Source organism: Cheilinus undulatus, linkage group 17 (assembly GCF_018320785.1).
Source record: "Cheilinus undulatus linkage group 17, ASM1832078v1, whole genome shotgun sequence".
NCBI classification, from domain to species: domain Eukaryota; kingdom Metazoa; phylum Chordata; class Actinopteri; order Labriformes; family Labridae; genus Cheilinus; species Cheilinus undulatus.
The window spans coordinates 15,236,804-15,262,894 of record NC_054881.1 but is presented as its reverse complement, the minus strand read 5'-3'; the positions used below and the strand labels follow the sequence as shown (position 1 = coordinate 15,262,894).

Genomic DNA, 26,091 nt, shown 5'->3' with positions numbered 1-26,091 from the left:
GTGTTCACTCTCTTAAATACTCACCAATCATCATGCACCTGTCATATTTTAAATCTCATTCTCTCTTTCAGTCAAACTGTCGTTTCAGTGTGGATGCTGAAACCCTCCTCCACCCCAGACACCTCCCTTCAGTTCATCAGCATCCTGTCAGGTCTCATCTTGCATACCTCAGTCTTCTCCTCTATGCCACCACACTGATTCCTTGTCCAGCTTCTCAGAAGTCAACTCCTCATCTGATCCTGCCGTTTGATTAAAATTTGCAAAATTAATTATTGTTAAACCTATATCAAATCTCTTCTGTAACTCGATGTCCCACTTAAACTCAATAAGGAAAGGCTCCCTCTCTGGGTTTGAACCCTCAACCTTTACATTTAAGGTAGCAATCTTAAGCACTATACCTTTGTGCTACCTTTAAAGCTTCATGTTTCAGGATTACAGTGGTTTAAAGTCATAGTCCCCAGTGCAGAGGGATTCTCTTCTGCATGCATGTGCAGGTTTGATGTCAGCTTGGGCAAACACAGACTACATCTACATGATAAAACTGTTGACTTTGTTGCACCTGAAGCTAAACAGGTTGTGTCTGTGTCGCCAGGGGTTCATTTCAGTTTACTTTAGCTTTATAGGGGTATTTTATGGTCCACATTTACGGAACATATGACTCCTCTTCCTCCATTGTGTTTGTTTTTTGAGCATGTGAATGCATATTCTTTTCTGTGGTGATAAGTCCATTCATGTGAAAGTCAAGTTTTAGACTTCAGCCAATCAAAGGGCCAGTTTCAAGCACTGAAAGAAAGACTGAAGATTTCTTACCACATAAATTACTGTAATTACTGATTTTAAAAAACAAATGCACCAAAAAGCTGCTCAATGACAGTAGCATGAGCAAATTTATCAATACTCTTCACCCCTGTGTATCATATGGGACTGTTTAATATTAAATTATACACTACTCTGTCTTATTGTACTGTATTTTGTCATCTAGAGCCTAATCTGTTATTTTTTTACAAATCCTAGAAAGGCAAATGCCGTTGCCTAAGCCTGGTGATACAAAATGTCAATAAAATCCAATCCTGCATATTTTATGCAGGAGGACTCCTACAGCCAGACTGCGATGGAAAACGGTCTGATAAAATTGGCTACTTCCTGGAGTCTGGAGACTCGAGTCACACACTCAAACGGAAGGCTTTGGAGACGTATGGGAGAAGGGAGGGGACAATGTGCGTCTGCAACCACTTCCACAGTCCCTCTGACAGACCTTTTCCCCCCCTCTGACTGATTGCTTCCAGACCACCTTATAACAGCGGCGCAGTCCTCTGAACCGTGCGGGCTCTTGCGTTGCGCTCTTGCGCGGCGCCAGTGGGGGAACCTGGGACAATGTGGGGATGAGCTATTGACTACCCCCATCTACACACACACACACGCACACACTCCCATCATCATTATCAGACAGCCACCCCCCTGCCCTGCAGCCACACTGGCTCACTGGCACATTAACATACTGCTGCTGCACCTCCTCCCCTGGACTACTGTCTGTCTGTCTAGAGAGCACAATTAGGCTGCGGAGGAGACACATGCACAAAACCTCAATGCAGCTACATGTGTTTAAGAGTGTCTGATATACCTTGAAAAACCGCGTTCACACTTGATACGTCAGCTGATAAAATAGTTGACTTCCTAAGGGGATTTTGTGCGTTATTCTGCTCTTATTTGTGGTTGTATCACTATGGCTAATATGCATTTCGTATTCGTCTATTAAGAAAGCATAATACAGCTATTTGACAAATAGGCCCGGTTATTTTCATTAACGTTGCTCTTACGAATACTAAAAGAAAACAAACATACATGCTATGTTAATTGTCCGCCTTTATGTAAGCCTACACAATAGTCTACATTGAATAGATTAGCTCAAACTCATGTTATTTAGATTTAGCTTACAAAGCTAATAAATAAAGTGGGCATATCCTGTTACAGGAAACTGGTCCTCAGCCGATGGACCATTTAACTACATAAATAAAGCCGTGTGGAAACTGTTGTGTTGATAATTAAACTCCAAAGGGTGCTTCAGTTTGTCCCACCTGAAAGCTAAACGCCCAGAGGGCGGCAGCAGCGCGCTCTCATCTCTGTTTCGGACAAGTTACATGTGTCTTATTTCCCCTGCATTCTGACTCGCAGGTACATACGCCCTCCTCTGGCTCAATTTAAAGTCAAGACAACCCCAGTTAAAGTCCTTAAAAAATATTTTGAACAAGGTCCAACTGAAAATTTCACTTGTTATCATTTCGTTGACTGGGGGAGCAAGTTCTGCCTAAAAGGCTGCACTCAGGACAAATGAATTCGTACTGAAAACATTGAAATCTCCCCTGAAATTATGAACAAGACATTATCGCAATGATTTATCACAGGATTACGGATTATGGGGGCTGTTGTCGGTCATATGTGATAAATAACGATAAAACTAATTTCCACATTTATCCATACTTATCATTAACTTAATTTTTCCATTTTAGTTCAGTTAAATGCTAATAAAACACCTTAAAACGCATGAAACAGTCATAGGAAGAGGAATTTATTCCACTTGTTTTACTTGGTTTTGCTTCTATTAGGAAAATGGAGCTTTTTCTCCATATTTTTATGGAATTAAAGTTCGTTGTATGAGTTACATTTGTGGAAAAAAATATTCAATAAGCCACATAGGGACTAAATTACATTCATATGCCTGTTTTCCTTTTACTGAAAATATACAAATAGTTAGTTTGGAGAGTTTTCATCTTCGCTTTAATTGTCCCAACTAAGTCCAAGTATGAACAAGGTTAAACTTTGCCAACTTGTTCTGTGGATGTTCAGTTCTCATATCATAATACTTTAAATGTGCGTGTTTATTTGTGTATGTGCGTGCCTGCGCGTGCATTTGTGTGTGTGTGCGTGCGCGCTTGTGGGCCCTGCTTGATCTGTTGTTTGCGCAACACACAATCACATTTCTTTTAAGCGACAGGGTGTCTAGACACACACGTGACCGGGCGCGTCAATGCGCACTGGAGACTGGAGACGGAGCAAGGGCACCCAAACCATCCGCCTCATTTACAGACAGAGAGCCTTTTACCCCCCTCGAGATCACTCGTCGGCACGCTTTCTTCCACGCTCATACACTCAGACACGGAAACTTGGTGTGAGATACAGAGCTTGGATTATTTTATCTTGAGGGATTCGCTTGCTAAAATAGGTTACGAGGCTCGGAGTGTGGACGTACAACCCCGAGGGTCTCTCTCTCTCTCTCGCTTTTTTTCCAGGCTTTCAAACTCGAGAGATCCAGCCCTGGATTCGCTCTCTGGCTCTTCGGACGAGGCTCTTTCTTGCCAGCAGACCACATCATCTGCAGACCAGTGGCATATTTAGACGATAACGGATAAAAAAAGCCAAGGCGAGCCTGCTGGAGAGCCCTTCTCTGTGCAGTCGGATCAAGGATTTTGTGGATTAATGCTCTTGAAGACACAGCAGCGAGCCTCGGTTTTCATGGGATAATTGTGAAAGCGTTGCGGCTTAATTAGGCCCCAGTTTGTGTAGTATCCTCTACAGCTAACACGCATACGTGTTGTAATGTTTTAACAATCTTTATTTGATGAAAGTCAGGCTGTAGAGCGTTTTTAAAGGGGTCAGTTCACAGCGCTAGGCTGCACATCACTCTGTGAGTAATTGTGCCACATCCAGGCTACATGCTGCTGTGTTGTAGCACATTTCTCCTGCCGCTGTAGACGTATAAAAGCTGCTAGATTCAGCACCAGAGGCTAGTTTTAAATGTCTGGGGCGATGGTTGTTTTTCCTGAGAGGAAAAGCTGACTGCCCCGTGAACCTCGACAGTTTTTCGGCGCTCAGACCTGCAGGAGAAGGCGACAGAGACTGGCGTATGCTACAGATTTCCTCTGCTTTTCCAGCTCCCAGTTTTTCCACCGTCTTTTCTCAGGCTGCTTGTCATTGCCTGGACTCGGCTCCCGGAATCTTCATGATTTGCGGACACCATGCTCGTTTTTTAGCCGGGGAAACCTCTTTTCGTCCCGCATGTTTAGGACCAAACGATCGGGGCTCGTCCGGCGACTCTGGAGGAGCCGTGCGCCCGTGGAGGGCGACGGGGAGGCGGATAGAGGGACGCATGGCTCCGGGGGCTGCTGCATGGGCAAAACGACAAAGGTGGCCAAGTCCAACGCCGGGTCCGAGGCTGAATTGAAGGCGTTGACCCACTCGATACTGAAAAAGATCAAAGAGAAACAATTAGAGGTGCTTTTGCAGGCGGTGGAGTCTAAGGGGGGAGCCCGGAGCCCCTGCCTGCTCCTGCCCAGCAAAGTGGACGCCAAAGTGGGTCAACAGTCTTACTCTCTCCCCATGCTGCTCTATAAAGTGTTCAGGTGGCCGGACCTCAGGCATTCCTCGGAGCTCAAGAGGCTGTCTTGCTGTGAATCCTACGGGAAAGTTAACCCGGAGCTCGTCTGCTGCAACCCGCACCACATGAGCAGACTGTGTGAACTCGGTGAGCTGGATTATTTTCATGGTTTTCATCACTCAAACTTCAGAAAAAAGTTCTAAAATAGCCTATATCCTCTGGTGGTCGGGCCTCATTTTTGAAATCAGACACCGTGTCATTGTGTCATAGAATTACCAGACTCTTAAAGGGATAATTAGCCTAATTCAAATGACATCACCTCTCTTGGCACGGTTATGTTCAGTTTCCAGAAGGTCAAACTCGACCAAAGTGGAAAGCCTGCCAAAAAAAGTCATCTTTATCTTCTTTTTCTGACGTGTAAAGAAATTGTATTTGATTCAGGAGTTGAAAAAATCCTCACACAATCGCTTTTACAGCTATTCTCCCTCGCTTAATTTTGATTTTTTGCTACCTACCCTTAGAAGATGTCTTAATTATGCTAACTGTCGACTTATGCGTCATTTTTGACCCTTGAGACGACCCATAGCACTCATGCGCTAACTTTTATGAGGGTATTTTCAACTTCATGATGTAAACAAACAGTCCATTTGCTATTTCAACATTTCAACATTCAACATTTCACAATTGGCATTTCCAAAGTGCAAAACGACTCATCCCGGGCTTTACAATCTTTCCACGGTAAAGTTTCCAGTACTTGTGTGTGTATTTGCGTGCATGAGTGTGTGCTAGCTTGGCGTCCTGGGCCAAAAGAGGCCCGTATCTCAGTTTGTCCTAGACGCTGATAGTGGCCCTCCTGGCGCCAGGCGGCCCCCTGTTTATCTGCCTGCCAATGAAAGGCAATAGCCGCCCGGCCTCTCTGCCTCTCTCTCTATGTCTCTCTCTCTCTCTCTCTCTCTGCTTCTCCAAGCTGAGCTGACAGACAAAACCATTTTTCCCTGAAGAATGACAACTCTTATCACTAAGTTTAGATCACTGCCTTGTTTTTATTCCTCATACTTTGTCTCTTTTTTTCTCTTTACATGCAGAGTCCCCCCCTCCTCCATATTCCCGCTATCCCATGGACTATCTTAAACCACCAGGTAAGATTAAAGGTGCTACAGGAGGTTTTTAAATGCTTATGAAACATGCTGATTTTTATAGCGATACATCTGTGTGACCAAAAATTTCAAATGAGACCACAATTGACAAAACAGACTATGTCTATATTGTTATTTTTAATGCCTGAAACTGTGACCGGGGGGGGGGTAGGTGCCAGACAGAGTGGTTAACAATTAGTCTATTTTTTTGCTTACTTTTTCCACAGCAGAAATTAGTGATACATGAGATTGTTTCCCTCATCGTGGGGGAGATTTCCATGGAGATGACTGACAAAACTGGAAACTTACATACAGAAGCTTTGATATGAATTCGTAAACCCACATGTTTTGTCATTTCTTCGGCAAAGCATGCCCATCTTGTATTCATGAATGTTTATATGTTGTCCCTCTGTCTTACATTACACATGCATATAGTCTTACACCCTCCTCTGCGGTGAATTTGTGTGTGTTTGTGCTTGTGTGTAGGAAACGGCTCCATGTAATGTTGTGATTTATGATAGCGGTGGAGTGGCACGCCTGGCTGGCTGGCTGGGCAGTTCTAGTGTGGATGGCAGCCAGGGCAAAGCAGCACAAAGTTGAGATACCAGCTATAGACTGACTGGCATTTCACCAGGGGCAGAGCCTGTGTCTGTGTGACAGGGAAAGGAGGGGAGGGAGGAGTTGTATTATGGGTGTTTTTTGTTTGTGTGTCCATCTATCTATTGTGAATCGCAGCGCAGACAGCGGCGTCTCTGGAGCCAGCCGGCCATTATCATGTGAATTAATCAACAGATTAAGGTTGTGGATGTGAGTGTGTAGAGGGGGAGGTGTCACTTGCCCCACATTTCAGTTTGTTTGTTTAGAGACCAGCTGAGCTTTTGTGCTCAATGTCCAGCAAATTTAAAGCTTTTATTGACAAGCTTTTCTGTTGCTTGGTAGTTTTTGTGGTCGTCATCCGACTCCCCAGTGCCGGAAACATCATCAGGTTATGTCATTGCTTATTAAGTCAGATTCGAAGTGTGTTAAATTTCAAGCTATAACCAGAATAGTGCGAGAGCAGGGAGCACTTTCTCCTCATGTCACAGAGAAGGTGACAGAGATATAAATGCATATGTGGTGTGTGGTAATCTTAAGCTTCAGTTTCTATTTTCCCATCACCGCTTTCTCCCTCGCTACCTCTCTCCTGCTGTCCGTCAATGCAGGAAAAGCTCGGGGTTAAACAATGAGCGGTCAGACGACCAGTTAGGAGAAGGAGAAAGTGGCTTTCAGTGAGTGGAAACAATAGGAAGTCATTGCAGCTGCAGCTGTGGTTTCCCCCCCTTTCCCTCTGTATTTATGAACTACCTGAAAAGCATTCCCGACACTTTCAATATAGGAGCAGGAGGGCTGAAGATGAAAAAGTGAAATCCTTCTGATGCTGTCAAGAGAGACTTTGTGTGTGGAAATGAAAATAAAGAGAAATGTAAGACAAAGGAAATTATTGAACGACTCGCACTTTTCCTCTCAGGGCAAAGTGAAACTGCTTAAATGTGGTCAGATTCTGTTGGAATCAGAAAAGAAGAGCAGGGTTTGATTGCTTCAAGAGCAAGCAAAAAGTTAAACATGCCTGCCTTTAAAGCCACTATGAGCCTAGAGCTTTAGCTGGTTATAAATCTGACTGAGATTGATACTCACATCTCATTATGACCTATAAAAGCAGAAGAGACCATCTGTGGCAACACTGTTTATAATAATGTAGTTTTTAGTGACTGAAATAGACACTGTTTAAAAGATTTTCCCAGACAAAGATTTCTAGTGCTATGTTTGACTGTTTAAAGGAAGGCAGGATGAGATTTTAGTTAAAGCTCCTGTCAGGAATTTTCAGCTGGTTGTATATCATAATGAAATTAATACAGATGACTCCTTTTGCCTTGAAAAAGTGAACCAGATCATCAGGAGAAGATGGATTAGTTTTTAAAAGTTATTTCTGATGTGTGAACCCCACTGGTGGGGGGCATGTGTCAGACATAACACTATCAAAACAGTCTGTCCATGCCAAAAATTCATACTCAGTTGCACGTTAGACATTAAAATACCATTAGATGTTTTTTTTTTGTCATAGATTGAATTATTCAGGTACGTATATAAAGATTTCTGCAATGTACCATTTGTCTATAGGGGGCGCCAAAAGTGACATTACCTAAAAGTTCCTCATAGGAGCTTAAATCTACATAAATACTACACAAAAACCATAGAGATATGGATTAAACATTGGCTTTAGTAGGAGAAAAATACACAAATTAAGAGTTCCTCACAGGAGCTTTAAATCTACATAAATACTGCACAAAAACCCTAGAAATACAGATTAAACATTGGCTTTAGCGGGAGAAAAATAAACCCAAATTAAGAGTTCCTCACAGGAGCTTTAAACTTCCATTTTCCTTGTGTTTAAACACAACACAGCTGCAGCCTGTAGGTCACCTGCCATACTGTCTCTCCCATTTGGTTGCATTCAGAGAATGCAGCTGCAATTTTGGCTAATAACAGAAACTGTCTTCTAGCTGTGTCTCTGTATTGGTAAAGAGGTGAAAGACAACATACACTGACAGAACAATGGAACAGGATGGAGAGCGCACACGCACGGGACAGATGAGCTTATCAAGCAGAGAGACAGGGGGTTTTCCCAGGGGCCTTAGGGAGCTGTCAGTCATGACAACTTCTCATTACCAGAGGCTATTTCAATATTCTCCACTCGTCTCTGTATTGCTTTTTATTAGCCAGTGTTAAATCATGATGAAATTCAGACAATCTGCATTGTTAACTTTAACAGAGCAATCAAAAGTAAGAAAAAAAAAAAAAAGAATCAGCATGGAGCGGAAGAGCGATGGATTTTATGAGGATGGTTTTATGATTCCAGTGAGCAGGAAGTGGGTGTCAGGGTGCCCAGCAGCAGCAGCAGCAGCGGCGGCAGCGGTGTAGGTCAATATGAAAGCAGGCTGAGATGTCAAATGCTACCTTGTTTCAGCTCTGGGGAATATAAATCACACACTGTTCAGCTCTCTTCTCTTCTGATGCCCCCTCAGCTCTGTGGTCAGCTGTGAACTGTTGCCCAGGGAGACCAGGGCAGAGGCTGCTGGCAGCCAATGAAAGCAAGGGAAGGCCGGAGCTTTGCCCGTGCATGTCGTTAGTGCAACCGCAGCAGCACGGGCAGCGTCCGGGCCGGGGGCAGGATGGCGGGCAGGGCAAATGCCCTGTCTTTTCTTTAACCCTTTATTGTAGGCAGATGGCAGACACGAATGTGTCTGGTTCTGCTTGAGGTTTCTGCCCGTTAAAGTAGTTTTTTCTTGACATTGTTGCCTAGAGCTTAATCACACTGGATCAGTGTTGGGTCTCTATAAGTAATCTGCTCTTTATATAAAGTGTAATTAGATAATGTTTGTCTTAATTTTGCTCTAAAATAGTGGCTTAAGTGGTGGGTTAGGACCCAAAAGTGGGTTGTTTTGCTCTTTCTAGTGGGTCACAAATGTGCCCATGAAAAATAAAGGTTGTACATCCATGGAAGCGTGTAAATTTCAGTCATTTCTTTAAGATTTCAACTTATCTCCTTTTCCCCTCACAACAAAGCTGATTACCCATGCTAATGGGGTAATTTGAGCGTGCCTGCCCTTCTACACCTATGTGCTGCTCAAAAATAATATACTGATATCTGGTTCCGTGAAAGGTCCAAATTGCGACCTTTTTTACGTTAGATAAATTGACATGGGGAATTTTACTTTTTTAATCGGTTGAGAATTATCATGAGGAGGTTTTGGTAGGTCCTGATACCCAAGCAGTTGAGAACCAGTGATCTATATTGATGATATTGATCGAGCAAATGCAGTCAGAGGGGCTGATGTCGCAGCAGACTTGGCAAAGATGTCACATAGCTCACATACACCAAGCTGCAATAGTATTACAACATAAAAATAATCAGTAATTGGTTGTTTTGATAAAGGATTTTAAACCTTGACATGATTCTATAGAAAACTAAACAATATTAATACATGATTTATGCCATAGCATTAAAAATACAAATTCTTGTTACCTAATATTGGATAATTTCTGTCTTTAACTTCCAAATAAAGAGGCAGACCTCTGCAAAGTGTCTTAACTTTTCAGATGCAGTGCTAAATTTTGGAGATTTAACATTGCCAACATATTTGTATGGTACAGACAGTGATATTTCTTTAGCTCCCTGCAGCTAGTGGTTAAAGATATGGCTCTAGATAAGGCTTTGGTACTTTTTGATACTATATATCATGATATATGGTCTCAAGCATGTTTTATTGAAAGGTATAGCAGCATTGACAACCTTACTCTAACAGTTTGACACTTGTGTGCACAATTTCAAGTTATTTTGTGTGTATAAATCCTGACAATTGCTCCTAATCAGGGGGTTAAAGAATGTGGGTATGAATTCTTTATTACCTTGTAGACTACAGTAGGTTTGTGGTCAGACAAAAGGTGACTGGATGATCAAAAATATATAACTTAAGTCTGCTGACCATATGTCTAAGGTTAGGTTTAGGCATGAATCCTACTGACCATACGTCTAAGGCTTTGCACTCGTGTTTTTCTCAAGTTTCCATCCTCCTTTTCTCAAAATAACTTACCTTTACCTTCCCTCCTCATTGCAGCATCAGTGTGCCTTGTAACCATAATAAAAACACACATTTTTCTGACATAAATCATGCGACCACCACCAGCACACTCCAGTTCAGTGCATAGGAGGTATAGTGCAGCGTTGACGTGCAGCAAAAGGAATGTGTCATTAGTGAATACCAAGCTACCAGCAGCAGACGCAGCAGCAGCAGCTCTGCAGCAGAGCAAGCCTTTTAGTCCCAGCGGTGTGCGGCTCACACAGCCGTTTTGTTAAAGCCCCATTCAGGTGTCATGTTGAAACTAGTCTACGTTACAAGCCTTAGTGATAGTAGTGTAGTGGAAGTATTGAAATGCAAGCGAGAGAGCCAAACTGAGATAATTGTTGCCTCTCTCTTGTGTGCTCTCAAGGTTTCTTCTTTAGCAACTTTAAAGACAAAAACAGCAGATTTAGTGGTAGAAACACCCGTGCTGCTGGTGTCAAGGCTTATGAATCTAGTTAGTTTGAGAGTTTCTGTTTAATGTTGATGTCCTTAAAGATAGAAGACAGAATAAAATGATTCAGGGGGCAAGATTGGATCCAAAAATTGAGCCGGGATCAGAAGTCTCTGTCTGTGTCATTAGCAGGAAGAATACACAGCTCTTTTCCAGATCAGCAGCTTGTCTATGCAGAGATGCATGGGGCTAACGTTCCTACTGAAGCAGTGGATTATGGGGGATTATCGAGGGTGTAAGGAACTCTCCTCTGTAAGTCTGGAGCAGTGTGTGTGAGAGAGTGTGAGCTTCATCGTCAGCGTCTTCATTAGGCATTGATTTCACCCGGGTGATTGACGGTCTCACAGCTGCTGCTCTGCCTTCTCCCCTCACACACAGTAACACAGACATGGTTCTAATTCAAAGTCTCTTTCTGTCTCCCTTAGATTCTCCAGACTCTGGACCGTCATCCAGTGAAACTGGGGGAACGACATACTCGGCCCCTGTGGGGCTTTCAGGTAAATATTCCAACAAATACATTCTCTCTTTTCTTCTTCTCCAAGTCATTTTATCTCCTCAGTCTGTTTTCTTTTCCTCCTCCTGTGCATTCCTCCCAACACACAGTTCATACTTGTGATGATGAGGCAGTGATTGTGGGGGCCCCTGCTTCCCCTCTGTAATAAAAAAACCCCAGTTGAAGGAGAAGGAGGGTGGTGTATTTCTCCCACATCCACATAAATTCCTCCCTCCTGGCTCCATGAACAACACTCCTCTCTTCTCTTCACTCTCATCCCTGTCTGCGTTGCGTTTGTAATGGAAGACAAACATGCCGAGTCGTTGTTTGGAGAAGAATATGCTCTGTGCGTGCGGTATTGTGGGAGGAAAACATTAAAAACATGCAGCAAAAAGAGGCTTCAGCTGACATGGGAGTGTTTATTTGGTGTACGGGAGATGTGTGCGTCTCCTCCAGGCGAGACGTAGGCGCTTTTCTTTCTTCCATCTCTCATGCAGGACGTGTTTTGGGGCTTCCTTAGCGTTTTTCTGCCCCCATAATCCCCCTTTGGCTGTGTTACCCTGTCCGCAGGCTACAGAAAAAGATGGAGTTCACTGAAGAGGGAGAGAGAGTCTGCTCTGTGCTCTCCTCCGCCCTCAGATGGTTCTCATTACTGGGCCTTTAAAGCCTGTTTTATGTCAGTTGGTGTTGGCTGCCCGGTTCTTCCCCCCTCCTTCTTTGTTTGGTGGTAGGGGGGTTGGGGGAGTCGCCTGCTTTCTTGCCTCCTAGCATGTGTGTGTCCTTAGATGGGGGAAGAGATTATAGTACTGCTTACAAGAAAAGAAGAGCCTCCTAAATTTGCATTTTAGTCGAAGTTCTACGTGTAAAGCCCAAGTTTAAAGTCTTAACATCCACCCTTCTTTGCTCCTTCCCTCCCCTGTTTTCCTTCCTGGCGAGGATGACATGGCAGCAGCGGCTCCACTGAATGGCCCTCCTTAGAGGTAGAAAGGCTGAGGCGAGGCGTGGATGGCTAAAGAAGCGCTCTGCCCTCACCATTTCCCTGGCAAGCCACATTAAAAAAAAGGCTACTCCGTTCCTCCTCCTCATCATACTCCTTCCCTGCTTTCCTCCCTCCCTCCCTCTGGGGCCCTGACAAAAGAAACATGGCTCTCCCAGAGGCCTGCTGCTGACCTTCTAATTCACTCACTCTGCCCTTTTTATGTTCTCCTCCAGACGTATTTACAGAGAGGAAGAAGGAAGGGAGAGGAGGGTGGCGAAGACTTGAAGTCAGCATGAGTTGTACTGTTACTTTATATGCGCTTTGATGAAACAATAACGCCTGGGACGTGTAATTTTTCTGATAAAGTAGCTTGGCTAAGGAGTGATTCTTTAAAAACTCAAAACTGAGACCAAAGATCACATTCTTGGAAACATCCAAGACTTTCCAGGCTTGAAGGAGTTAATGGAGCTGCGACAGCGACAAGCGCAAATGCAAACTAGGCTGCCTGCCAGGCTACAAGCTCCAAAGCTCCTCTGGCTGGCTCACGTCATCAGCTTTGAACAGAGCACAGAGGAGGAGGGAAGAGGAGAGGAGGATAGAGGAGGAGGAGGAGGAGGAGTCGGTGGCTGGAGGCCTGGAGCTGGGTGTCGGGGTGCTGATCTTGGTTTGAGCTGGGGCGAGGGCTTAGCTCAGGGGTTTAAGGTTCTCCCAGGAGCCGAGGAGGAGGGAGATTAGGAGGAAAGATTTGGAAACGAGAGATCAGGTCAGGGTTAAGAGGACGCTGGATTGTTGGTTATGAATCTGTCGAGTGATAAGTAATATTTAAACTTGTTAGACATTCTATGCAAGCAGCTCAGGTAGCACCCATGGGTCTCTGGAGCCAAGATGAATACAGGTCAAGTTTTCCCAGACATAAAAGATCCCTATGAGAAGACGGAGATTTAGGCAGTGGAATAAGAAGCTGATGTGCGTCAGCTAAGGCAGAGGATGATAAAAATGTTGCCTTGCTATTGTAGTCCTAATACCTGGGTTTTGTTGGGGAAGCTGTAACAATACTTTGACTGTAATGATTGAACTAACAGGGCTAACCAAAGGTTTAAGTGTTCCTATGTGTAAGATTAGTCTTAGATTGACAGAAGTTTCAACAGAGTCTGGTACAAAGCTCATCCTGCTTGTGCAGAAGCAGTAGCATAGATATAACTACAGTTCAGCCACAACCACTATGTCAAGACACACTTTAAACACTATGTAGCTATAAATATTTCTTTATTAGCAGTTAGTAATAAGCCCTGATGCTGTTATTTATGTTTAGTGGTGTGACTGTTCTGGGATCCCACTGCCCTTCCACGAGCCTATGTAGGACGCGTTCCTGCTCTTCTTACGCCGATGAGGAAAGTCTAAGGCAGGGAGAGAAGTGGAAAAAACCCCAGGAGAGCAGGTGTCAGTGACAACAGAATGACACTGATTAAGCCAGAAGCAGTATAAAGGAGGAGCTAGGGTGGAGGAGGGTTGCGAGAGCAGCTTGCAGAAAAGCAGCAGAGCATAGCCAGGCAAGATCAGTTCAAATAAGCTTGCTAAGCAAATCAGCTGGCCGTCAGCAAGCTGATTATCGCAGCCTGAACAAATGCTATATGCTCCATTTTTTTACACTTAAAAAAGTCAAAATTTCTTACATTTTGAATTTGTTCAAAACTGATCAATCAAAAGAGAGGACTGACACAATTTACGCCTTGATAAAACAACAGATTCTTTATAATTTGGTAAAAACTCGGGATGCATGATATTGAATTTTTGCTGATATCTGATAGGCTGATATCTGATAACTTTTAGATCTATGGAGATGTCATATTGATCATATCGTACATCCCTAGTAAAAGTCAAGACAACGCTGGCATCTGTCATGATAGTACTGGAACACAGCAATGCCTCCTAGGCATTCAATGAGCAATAATTGTTTTTTTAGATTACCAATAGTGGAGGCAAACTTCTGCTCCACCTTACACAGTTGCACACATTCATTAGCAACATTTTTAAAAGATTACTTTTTAACATTTTAGTCTTTAATGGGCAGGACAGCCGAGAGAGACAGGAAATATGGTGAGGAAAGACATGCACCTAATGTACACCATGATCAATTTGACCCTACGATCAGTAAGATAAGGATGGTAGCCTCTGCTCTACCCACTGAGCTAAACTGGTGCCCAATGATACTCACTCTTTTGCTCTTTTTGCAGCTTTTGCTCAAAAATATGACCAAAGTTTAGTGCCATCATTGCAGTCAGTTGTGCACTCTGTGTGCAAAAGCTGTAGCTCTCGAATCTAACTTGTGGCTCCTTTCCAGCTTGTCATTCCCAGCTCTCCCTCATTTCCAATGTATTCATTGTCCTGTCTCATAAAAAAGGCTTACAAAGCCCAAGAATATCAAAAAGTATGGAAAGAAAAGAAAAATGTAGTAAAATCTAACCAAAATGTACGTAAAAAGTTAAATTTAGAAGCCAAAAAGACATTCAAGCTACCATTTCTGCTTTTTATTTTTTAAAAATGGGTACATTTCTTAGTCATTTATTGTTGAATAGACAGCATTAAACTGAAGCATAGTGTATACATGCATGTTTTCTTACTTTAAAGTGAATTAATAGGCGCATTTGTGTCCAGCTCTTATTAAAGTGTAGCATCAGTGTACAGTATACGTGTGTACTTGCCGGTGGCGTGCCTGCTGGTGCCATCGGGGACTGACCCGGAGTGCCTGTGTGTAAGAGGATCCAGTCTAGCTGTGGTGACACGTACACACTCACACCAGCATGCACACACACACACACACACACAGGCAGGCAGATAGAATGACCTGGTGCGAGCCCTGGCGCACGGCCGACTGTCACACAGGCGCTTCCTCCCACTGCAGGTTAAATTTAGGCTGCGTTGTATTCTTATACCACCAGCCAGTCACCTCGCTCGACAGACAGTCGGGCCGGCGTTTCAGCCAGTCAATTAGTCATCCGGTGAATCGGCTGGAGGTGTAACCTTCATCAGGGGCTCTGACAGGGATTAAATTTAGTCTTGGCACCTCGGACCATTAAATCAAACTAGTTCTGCTGTCATACTGAGGCTCCCAAAGAAACGACCCAGTTTTGGAGCAAACCCAGGGAGGAAAAAAGGCTTTTTAATGTGTTTGTCCTGCAGAAAGGGGGTTTAAAGCTGCTGTGAGGAGTTCCTAGTTAGTTATGAAACAGAATTAAATTAATAAAGTTTAGGTGCACAATTTAATGCAATTGCATGCTTTATTGTCCCTATTAGCACACTTCACTTTGGTCAAGCCATGTCAGCGTCTCTGCAGCCACAGGGATGTAAAATAAGTCCACCACTGCTCCTTAAAGTCTCATGTCACTTAAAAAACTTACCAGAAAAGCCAAAAAAACCCATCTCTACCTTGTGTTATCAAAGATTTACCTCCCTTGTTCCCTTTTAATACAAAATAAGTTCCGTTTTGTGTGGTTAAGGAGAAGAAAAGAATTATGAGATAATGCTTTTCCACAGGGGGCGCCAGAATCAACAGATACCAAATGGTTTCTCACAGGAGCTTTAAAGCACTTATCACTGATCTTAACACTCAGTTTTTTGAAGCTAACTCAAATCAAAAGCTCCAGCCAGAGACAGAGCACCCTTAGTGTTGCATTCCTGCCTTGTTTGGGTTAGCAGGCAAAGGAAAGGGCTGCGCAGGATATGACCTCATGTCTTTGAGGAAAGGGCGAGCAGAGCGGGAGGCAGCTGAGGCCTCTTCTGGATGGAAAACAAACACTAAAGAAAGAGGGAAGGGGAGTAAAACAAAGAAGAAATCGAACATTGACGTGTATATGTGGCCACTTAAGAGACACTTTTCCTCGCTTGATAGTTTTGCTTAAAAGGAAGAAACGAAGAAGAGGAGAAGATGGCGGCTTTGGGTGGAGGGAGGGATGGCCGGCAGCTCTTTCTCTGTTCTCTGTAATTTGGAGGCTGCGTGTTCAGCCAACAGAGCGAAGCAGAGCCGGGCCGCTCCGTGCCGGGCCGGGATCTCTCATTACTCCCCACTTCCTCTCCTTGCGCGGCAGCCAAGCCGCGTCTTGGCAAGGGACTTAATTTTGGTTTTGGCTGTCCTCTGTTCCCCACCCTGTGTCATTATGCTGCACAAATCGAAAAAACAGCACGCGGAGACAGAAAGAGGGGGTAAAGAGAGAGAGGAGTGGAGAGGAAAAGTGGAAAAGTGCGCCTAGCTTGTTGTTTTAGGCCTTTTGGTGAGGATTTACTTGCATCAAAACAGTTGAAACATTAGCCTAGCTTAGCATAGCCACTTGACTGAAAGGTGGGATATGCAGATTTGGCTGCCAGCCCAAGCTTGGAGGAGAGCCCAGAACAAGATGAACATTGTTTTGGTTTGCAGTCACTCTGTGGAAGTGGATTTTGACATTACCTCAATGTATGAAGACAGGAGAGTGAGAGAGAGAGAGAGAGAGAGAGAGAGAGAGGAAGGGAGAGAGAAACACCCCCCCTTTTAGCAGGATGAAGACGGAAATGGAAATAAGTGGAGACACATTCCTGTAAACCTGTGTCAGATTTCTACCGTGACACACAGTCCTGCTGTCTCCACCCTCCCGCCTGCTCATTCATGTAGTCACTTCATCTTTTGTGAGTGCAGACTGGAGGGGGTGTGCGTCTTTTTTATCTCAGCCACAGACTCGGGCCTGTCTCTAGCCACATCTCAATCACACATGGAGGTAGATAATTATTAATAACAACTTGCCATGCTGGTTGTCTGCCTCTCTAATCGCACTGTTGTGTATTATTTCGTTCCCACGGTGTTTCAGTGCCACAACAGTGTGAGTGATTGTTCTCCTTGTCGGTCCATCTGTCCATAGCGCCCTGTGAGTGTGTGTCAGAGATAGTGATCCCCAGAGCGATCTCCTTGACTTGTGTGTTTGCAAAAGTGAGCTGATGACATCATTCAGCCAGCCTGGCACCCTGTTTCCAGCCCGCTTGTGTTTATTTGTCCTGTCACCCTGGGAAATGTGGGCTGTGGAGGGTCAGCATGATGAAGTGTTGGAATAATAACTCAGCAGGAGGAGAAGGAGGAATAACAGGAGGGTAAAAAGTCTTTCAGTGTCATATGAGTTAGGAAAAGTTCCTGTTTTTATCTCAGATTCAGAAAAACACTCAGCCTGAGCCACATGGAGACATGTGCATAATGTAATAACGGCAGAAAGTTCCTCTCAGAGATGATTATACTATAGATGAAGGCATTAGGCAAACATCTCTCCTTCTTATCTCCTCCGGATGGTTCATGTTAGCGATGGCGTGTCTGCAGCTCATTCTCTCTATCTGTGTTTCTGCGAGAAGTCAGATCTGTAGATAGCGAAACTGTGCCACTCCCCTGTGTGGTTTTCCTGCCATCAGGGCTTATTTAGGTTTCCTGAAGTGTGTGTGTGTGTGTGTGTTGGGGGGGGGGGCAAAGACTTTACATCTTCTTACATAACCTGCCACCCTAAAGAGGCATTTCCTCTGCTGCTCAGCTGCTAAACCCGCCAAGACAATACGTTGTTTTTTCTTTAAAGTCGTCGCTTCGCAAAGTATGAACCTCGGAAGGAAAATAAGTTCCATGTAGTGCAATTTTTAAATCATTCCTCATCAATCATCAGTGCGCAGTAGACAAAGAAAACTGCAGAAATGTGTTTGTCAACTTAATCCTATGGGGCAACTTCACTGCTGCAAACAAGGATGTTTGTAGGATAGCAAACCTAGATTTCAAATGGCTCTGGAGTTGGAATGAATGCATTACCCAGGATTACACATCTACTACAACATGCACTGACTATAAAGGATAATGTGTATTTGGATGCATGTGATTTCAGTCCATTCATTCAGCAACTCTGACACTTTGCAACACCATGTCTTTCAAATTCAAACGATGTCTTACGTGCACAAATTAATTGATTGGTATTTTAAGTGTAATTTAAAGCTAGTGTTGCTACAACATATGAGTTATGATAGGGGTGGAAAAGCCGTATTTTCACTAAAGCTACTGAAACTAAAGTGGTTTTTAACCTCACAAACACATTAAAGTGATATTTAGTTTAAATTTTTTAAATTTTTGATCAAGTCTGGCACAATGCTTTGCTTTTAGCTTTGGTGCAGATACTTGAGCTTTTTTTTCTTAAATTGAAGCAAGGAAAAGTTTTTATACCTAACAGATTTTCTTAAAAATCAAATTTTAGATGTGTCTTAAATTCACCAAACTCTTGGAAGAGTCTGGAAGAGCATAGGGTTGCAATTAGGGGTGCACAGATGCATGACTTCAACATCATATCAGCTGATATCAGCTCTGTTTACAAACACTGGATATCAGCCAAACTATGCGCAGATATCAGTTACCAGTTTTTCGCCATTTTGTCCTATCAGTTTTATGTCAGAGTCAGAGCCATGGATGGGAAAATGGGGAATAAAATTCAGGAAAGGAGCCCTAGGCTGTGCATGCAGCACAACCTAACTTGCTAGGCCATCTACACCCCAGTGCAATGATATTTAGTGAACTATTTTCATGCATTTCAAGGCCTGCCTGATCATTTACCTTCTAATAGTGGCAATAACAGGCTTCAGTATGAGAGCATGTTGTTTGTGTGGAGAGGAAAAGATGCTCTGCTGTCTTCACTTAACTCTCTCTTTGAAGTGGTCGCCTGTCATTGAATTTCTCTTTTATAGAGGAAATGAACACAACAAGCTGGCCTAGCTTCAAAATCAATAACACCAAATTTTATCATGAACACATAGACACAGAGGAAGAGAAATGAACGGGCTAGTGTTACACACATAAACCCTCACAGAGCTGAACATCTACGGCACGTCAGAGAGAACAAAAGGAATGCCTCTGGGCTGACCCTTGACTTTTGGAATAGACTTTCCCCGGCTCGAGAGAGGGTGTTGACTTAGAAAATAAGGCACCATGAAGAGTCCTTCCTTCCCCCCTCCAGCTATTTCCTTCATGCCTTTCCCATTCCTCTCCTCGGCTGCTGTGTGAGTCTGATGACGACAGGGTCATTACACCACCGGAGCGCACACACACAAAGTCAGGGCTCTGGAGGATCAATATGAGATGGTTCTTAGGAGCCTGCTCACTATTTACCGATGTTGATAGTGCTGTGTCCGTGAGTGAAGGTTGGAAATTGTGAGTTTCGCATGGGACTACCGGCGACCTGTGTGCGCTTGTGTTTGTGTGTGGAGTCAGACAGAGGTAATGATTAACCTTTCCAGACTGCGCTTGTGAGAAGCACCCAGTCTGTCGTCGCCCCTCCTTTTGCACCCGCCCCCCCCACTCCAACTGAGTCCAATTGTCTCAGCTAGCGTGGCGTCCACTCTTTAAGGTCTGGGACCATTAAAATCCACAGGGGAGCTAGCATGTCTGTGTATGTCTTCTTGCAGAATCTGCCCCCCTCCCGCGCTGTGGTTTAAATATTTTGTGTCCAAAGGGGGTTTATTTAATCACAGATATTTACAGCCTCCCCTGCCCCCTACCTTGCAGACCATAAGCTGATCATCCATTAAATACCTCAAAAACAAGGGCGCTAAATGCTGTTTTTGTTTGCACACTGATGCTAATGGCTACCATCAGCTACCAGCAGCTGGAAAAAGATGCTATGGGGGTTTCAATTTCAATCACAATTTTGGGTTCCCATGATCTCATGTCACATTGAATGTAAATATCTTTGCTCTTGATATCATTTTATAACATTTTAGCCCTCAGAAGAGTTTTATTTTGAAGCAGAAAAGCAGGGAAAGTCTTTTTTTTTGGTCACAGCCCCAAGGGACAAAGCAGAATGGGACAGACCAGCAGCAGCAGAGCAGAATAGAAAAGGTCGGAGTGACAGATGGCCTCTGGCTGCCAGCTAGCCTGCTTATCTCCAGCGAGGAGCCACCCGAGACGCACATGCGCGGCCTGAGAGCAGACGAGCAGGTGGGGGCAGCAGACAGATAGACGGACTAATGCTCCGATAGGCAGACATCCAGCCAGCAGACAGACACACAGACAGATGCACAGACACTCTCTGGAAGTGTTCGGGGGGCCGGAGCGGATGGAAACAACCTGCTGCAAGGACAGACGGACTGGGCGCAGACACTCTGACGACACCGTCTGATTCAGACGCACACCTCTGTGAGAAGTACCTGAAATAGTGTCGGGAGTGTAACCTGAGCGGTGTGACCGGCAGACGGCACACACGCAAACACTGGATGTGTTAAAAATTAAAGCGCAGCTAAATGAGCCTTGCTCTTGCAGCACGGTGTGTTGATACCACGCTCATTAGTGTGTGTTTTTGTTTGTATGTGCGTTCGAAGCATCTGATGTAAGTTCATCTGCTGTCAGGACAAGGTGTGAATATCGTTCTCACAAGGCTGCGCCCCATATATGAAGAAGTCTAGAGTTAGTTTACTTGTTAGCTTGCTTTCAGCTGGACAGAGATCTTTAACTCTATTTGTCTTCGTTTGGACAGAGCGGCTCACTCTTTTAAATTAACTTCCAGTCGCTCTCTTATCTAACTGTGGCTGAGGAATGGGAAGAATTCAGGATAGCTGTTGTCACACTGCTGAGCCATGAGTCTTAAATCACTACACTGCAGTTCTAGAAAAATTAACCAAGGTTGTGCACTTACTTCCGTTTCACAACTTTATGATGCACAAGAGTTTTAGTGCTCCTTTTAGTACTTAAACCTACTTTCCCCTGAACCAACTCTCAGCCAACATTAAGAACATTGTTGATTGTCCGTTGTTGCTGTGAAGGAAGTTTTCTTTAAAATCTGCAGATTTGTGATGTAACTTTAGTCTGGATTTGTTTTTGAGGCTTACAATCATATCAGAAACTTTGCATTAACATATAGTGATGTGTTTGAAACAGTGGGCATTTCACAGCAAGGATACAGCGAGGTTATAACGAACAAGGGGGTGGAGGTTAGGATGATAGTGGACAGTGGTAGAAGTTAAGAGGTGACGCTTATTAAGTATCATATTGTATATTCTTTATTTAGCCAGACATTGTGATGTATCATATCATTGCTGTAATGTCAATTATCATCGTTATAATATTGCTGTTCTCATATCATACCATCAGTTACCTTATGGTTTCCAACCCTTATAGATTTGAAAGTGTGACATCATTTTTTTTTCAATAGACTGACCCAAATTACAAACTAAATGTGATGCCTTTTTACAGATTTTCTGTTTTATGATATCACTGTAAGATTCATATCATATTGTTAAATTGTGAGTTACCTACCATTTTTCAACACCTTTAAAATAAAGATATGCATTTTTGGAATCTGCGGGTGGACTGAATTTGGACAGTTATCAAAGAATTGACCCATAGTTTTTTTGTCGTTTCGTATTATGGCATACTCTTAGATTTCCAACCCTTGAGATATACATTTTTAGAATGAGATCTAGTTTTTTTGTTTGCTTTCTTGACAGTTTTTTGTTAATAGCTTGACTTAAATTAGAGAATAAATTTAGTCAATTATTACAGAATTGCTATATCATCATATTTGAATCATGTCATATCATATTACGTAAAATTATGAGTTTCCTTTTTTATTTTTCAACCTTTAAAAATGAAAGACTCATTTTTGAGATGAGTGGGACTAATTTAAAGGTCTAAATGCAGTCAGTTTAAACAGAATCCCTCTATCATATATAGCATTGTATGATGCGGTATCGTAGTGTTAGATTGTATAGAAGATATGCATTTTGGGACCTGTGGGTCATGTATTTGGGGATAAATTTGGTCAAATATGCAAGAATTGCTCTGTCATTTCCCACAAATTCCAACATGGTTTTCCCATTTGGCAGAAGTTGAGGATGACCGTGTAATCAAGAGAACTCTCTTTTTCCTAGAATAGACACAAGGAAGAAGTTTGGTATAGTAAGACTTTTTGAATTAAAAACATCAACAGGGCCGTGCCAAGAATCGTTTTGGACCTTGGTGGCCCAACTCGAAAGTTACATGCACATGCACACTCATTGTTCATCCTTTTCTGCTTTCTAGTTTTTACATTTCAATTCACAAATTCGACTTGAAAAATGTGGAATCATAACTATATCTTCCATATTTAATTCTTAAATGACTCACAGAGGAAGAGCTTTGTAGTCAGGCTTTTGAATTAAAAACATCAACAGGGCCGTGCAAAGTTTTTTTTTGGACCTGGGTGGCCCAGCCCAAAAGTTATGTGCCCTTAAAAATGAAAGATGTGTTATGTGTAAAGACCAGTTTTTAAAGCTCATGCAGTCAGTTATTGATTGATCGCTGTATCGTGTTTTTATCGTTCACTCAGAAGAGGTACTTCCTGGTAACTTTAGAACCTTTTTTTTTAAATTTGACCCTTAATTTCTGACTTTTTCTGCTAATTACCAGCTTCTTTTGTAACCTTTTTTTCTGTGGAAAAATGACGGTGGTTATATAGCATCTGTAGTGAAACTTTTACTTAAGAAATCTCTGACCCCTTAAGTTGTTTTTCCATCTCTCTCCAACCCTGTGCTTTTGTACTTTCCTCTAGTTTTCTCTCCTCTGTGCCTCTTACTTGCTTCTGAGAGGAGAAGAGAGCAGAGGAGAGGCGACGAGGGAGGGGAAGCGGGGCAGTTAGTGTAGTCCTGAATAGCAGGGTGTTTTCAGGCTGCAATGACAGGCTCAGACAGGCAGCCGCTCTAATGACCTCTGACGCCAGGCCCTGTCTCTCTCAGCAATAACAAACACACATACATACACACAGGGCCTCACAGGTGAGCTCCACCAGCAGGCCCTCTGTCAGCTGTTTAAGAAAGTCCAGCTAGTCTTTCTCTTTATCAAACCCGGCTGTTTCTGTGTGTACATGAAAACCAGAAAAAATCTCAGCCAGTATGAGACACAAAAGCCACTCTCTGTCTCTTATCTCTAAGATTAATGCCGTCTTTCCTCTGTTTAGTCCAAGGTAGATAGCCGGGTACTTAGTTTCCCCAGCACCCCATGAGGACGGATTTACGATAAACTCCCCGAGGCTGGGCTCTGACCAACTTCAAAGCACACAGCCCCTCTTGTTTTATGGAAGGCATGCTTTCAGTTTGTCTCCCCCCCTTCCCTCCTCTGCTCTCCTCCTCTCTGTTTCTGTCTCCCACTGTTGTCTTTTTCTTCCCCTTTTTTTTCCCCCCTCTTCTTCTAATGAAGGCTAATGACAGGCCGCAGTGAGTCCGCTCGGCCCGGCAGAGATCCTGCTGCATTAACGTCGCAGTTTGTCTCAGACGGGACCTTCCAAATTACCGGTTACACTCACAGCTACCGCCAGATGAAACGAGGAAGAGAGGGGAGGAGGTGGGGGTGGGCGGCTGGGAACTCAGAAATGGCTCTGAGAGGGGCTCTGTTAATTTTTTCCCTCACATGTATTCCCTCTCTCTAAGCTTTAACTCCTGAATGTGTCTTTTCATCAAGAGGAGAGGAAGTTTAGAGGATTGTTGATAGGAGTTTAAACATTAATGTGATGATCTTTAAAGCATAAAAGAGTCAAGAGAGGAAGCAAAGTTGCAAAAGTAACAGTCAAAATATGTGAAAGCATTCCTTCTCTCCCCCACCACCGCCCCCTCTTTCTTTCCTCTCTCTGTCTCCCTCTATTTCCCTTGCGCCTGACTGGCTCCCACTTTTCTCGCTGGGAGTAGCTGGGAGCCAGATTTCTGTGGAATAGAGATACGAAGGGGGAGAGGGACGGCGCAGGAGGCACACTAAAGGGAGACGGCAGAGGGGAGGAGGGGTTTGGAAACTGGAGCACGGCCAATGCTACACTTTACGCTCAGGGGAAACTTTAGACTGGAGAGGCCTAGCTTGTCAACGATTCAGACACCAGGGTCTGAGAGTTAACGGCCCACACTACTTGTCATGTGCTTCAACTCGGACAGGGAATGGTTTATGTGTTTACGTTGAAGCTTCTTTTCTTGTTGCTGTCAATACAGAAGTTTCTAATTTCCTCCAGCGGAGTTGAGAGGGAGATGATCTGAACAGGCGGCTGACGTCGCTGCATTGTTGGCCGCGGCGCTGCAAAAATACAGCGAGCCAGACAGAAGATAAGCATTTAATGCCTAGATAAATATTGTACTGCGTGTGGACACTTGCCTGCCAGTGTCTCTTGAGTTGCTTCTCTTGTCTGAAGTCCAAAAATTCCAACATGGTTTTCCTGTATGGCAGAAGTCGAGGATGACCGTGTAGCTTTGTCTCACAAATCAAGAGGATTCTCTTTTTCCCAGAACAGACATAAGGAAGAAGTTTGGTGTAGTAAGGAATTTGAATTTAAAACATCAACAGGGCCATGCCAAGAATTCTTTTGGACCTTGGTGGCCCAACTCAAAAGTTACATGCACATTTACATGCATTGCTCATCCTTTCCTATCATCTAGTTTTTACATTTCAATTAAAAAATTTGACTTGAAAAATGTGGAAACAGTCGCATTATCCTCCATATTTGATTCTTAAATGACTCACAAAGGAAGAGCTTTGGTGTAGTCAGACTTTTGAATTAAAAACCTCAACAGGGCCGTGCCAAGATTTTTTTTGGACCTGGGTGGTCCAGCCCAAAAGTTATGTGCATATGTGAACTTTGTACTTATCGTTTGCTTTAGCCCAAAAGTTGAAGTATACACCAAAGCTTCCACCCTCATCTTTTCCTCCTCAACCTTTGAGGTTTTCTTCTGTCCAATGCTTTTGTGGTATTATGCGCTAATTTTTAAAACTACACACGTCTTACAGTCTTCATCTTTTTTGTTTCCTTCTCTAGATTCCTTGGCATTGCAGGAGTCTGGTGAGCGGGCCCATTGGTGCGTGGTGGCGTACTGGGAGGAGAAGACACGTGTCGGGCGCCTCTACTCGGTCCAGGAGTCCTCTCTGGACATCTTCTACGATCTACCTCAGGGGAACGGCTTCTGCCTGGGCCAGCTCTGCTCGGAAAACAAGTCCCAGCTGGTGCAGATGGTGCGGGCCAAGATCGGCTACGGCATCCAGCTGACGCGTGAGCCGGACGGGGTGTGGGTCTACAACCGCAGCTGCTACCCCATCTTCATCAAGTCGGCCACACTGGACAACCCGGACTCGCGCACGCTGCTCGTGCACAAAGTGTTCCCCGGTTTCTCGATAAAAGCGTTTGACTATGACAAAGCCGGGAACTTGCAGAGACCTAACGACCACGAGTTCACGCAGCAGCCTCGTACGGGCTTCACGGTGCAGATAAGCTTTGTGAAAGGCTGGGGACAGTGCTACACTAGACAGTTCATCAGCAGCTGCCCATGCTGGTTAGAAGTCATCTTCAACACCCGATAGCAGCAGCCTTCCTCTTCTTCACCCTGACCCCTCACACACGGACTACACCCACTTTCCTTTTTTTGTTCCAGAGGTTCAAACAATTCTACAAGAAGAAGAAAGTATAAAACTCTGATGGACTTTGTTTAATAAATGACTAAGATTTAATTAAATAAGAAGCGAAAAATGTATTTTATGTTATATATAAATATATTATTAATTGTAAATATGAAGACGTTTTATATGCATCATTATTTATGTATTGTGCAATGTGTTGACGAGAAAAAGAAAATAAGATGCACTTTGCTTAATATAAATGCAAAACAAAGAAATGCCAAAATAAAAAAAAAATACAAATAACTTTTATGTCTGGTTGATGCTTTATCCTGGAGTTATAATGATCCAAATTTGATCATTTAACAGATGTGCATGTCAATGCAATTAAAATTAGAGCTTTCAAGCGATAAACATTTTAAATCATGATAAATCTAAGAATTTCAGATGTTAATTGCAGCATTTTTATTGCATTTTAAATCCCACTATTTTGCATGCGTCACTTTTCTGTTGTCTTAAACTAAGGATAATTGACTTCCTGTCTGGATACAAACCTGCTTTATAGGTAGATGGAAGAGTTTAACATTAATGGCAAAAGGAATTTGCTATGGATTGTAAAAAAAAAAT

The 26,091-nt window shown here is 43.4% G+C and overlaps 1 protein-coding gene across 1 annotated transcript; it reads left to right on the top strand.

The window, feature by feature from the left end:
- Nucleotides 1-3,033: 3,033 nt before the first annotated feature.
- On the top strand, nucleotides 3,034-25,740 carry smad7 (SMAD family member 7). The gene is made up of 4 exons (XM_041811020.1): nucleotides 3,034-4,519; nucleotides 5,458-5,511; nucleotides 11,046-11,117; nucleotides 24,893-25,740. The coding sequence occupies exons 1-4, from the start codon at nucleotides 4,054-4,056 to the stop codon at nucleotides 25,429-25,431; spliced, it is 1,131 nt and encodes a 376-aa protein (XP_041666954.1). The 5' UTR covers nucleotides 3,034-4,053; the 3' UTR covers nucleotides 25,432-25,740.
- The last annotated feature ends 351 nt before the right edge of the window (nucleotides 25,741-26,091 follow it).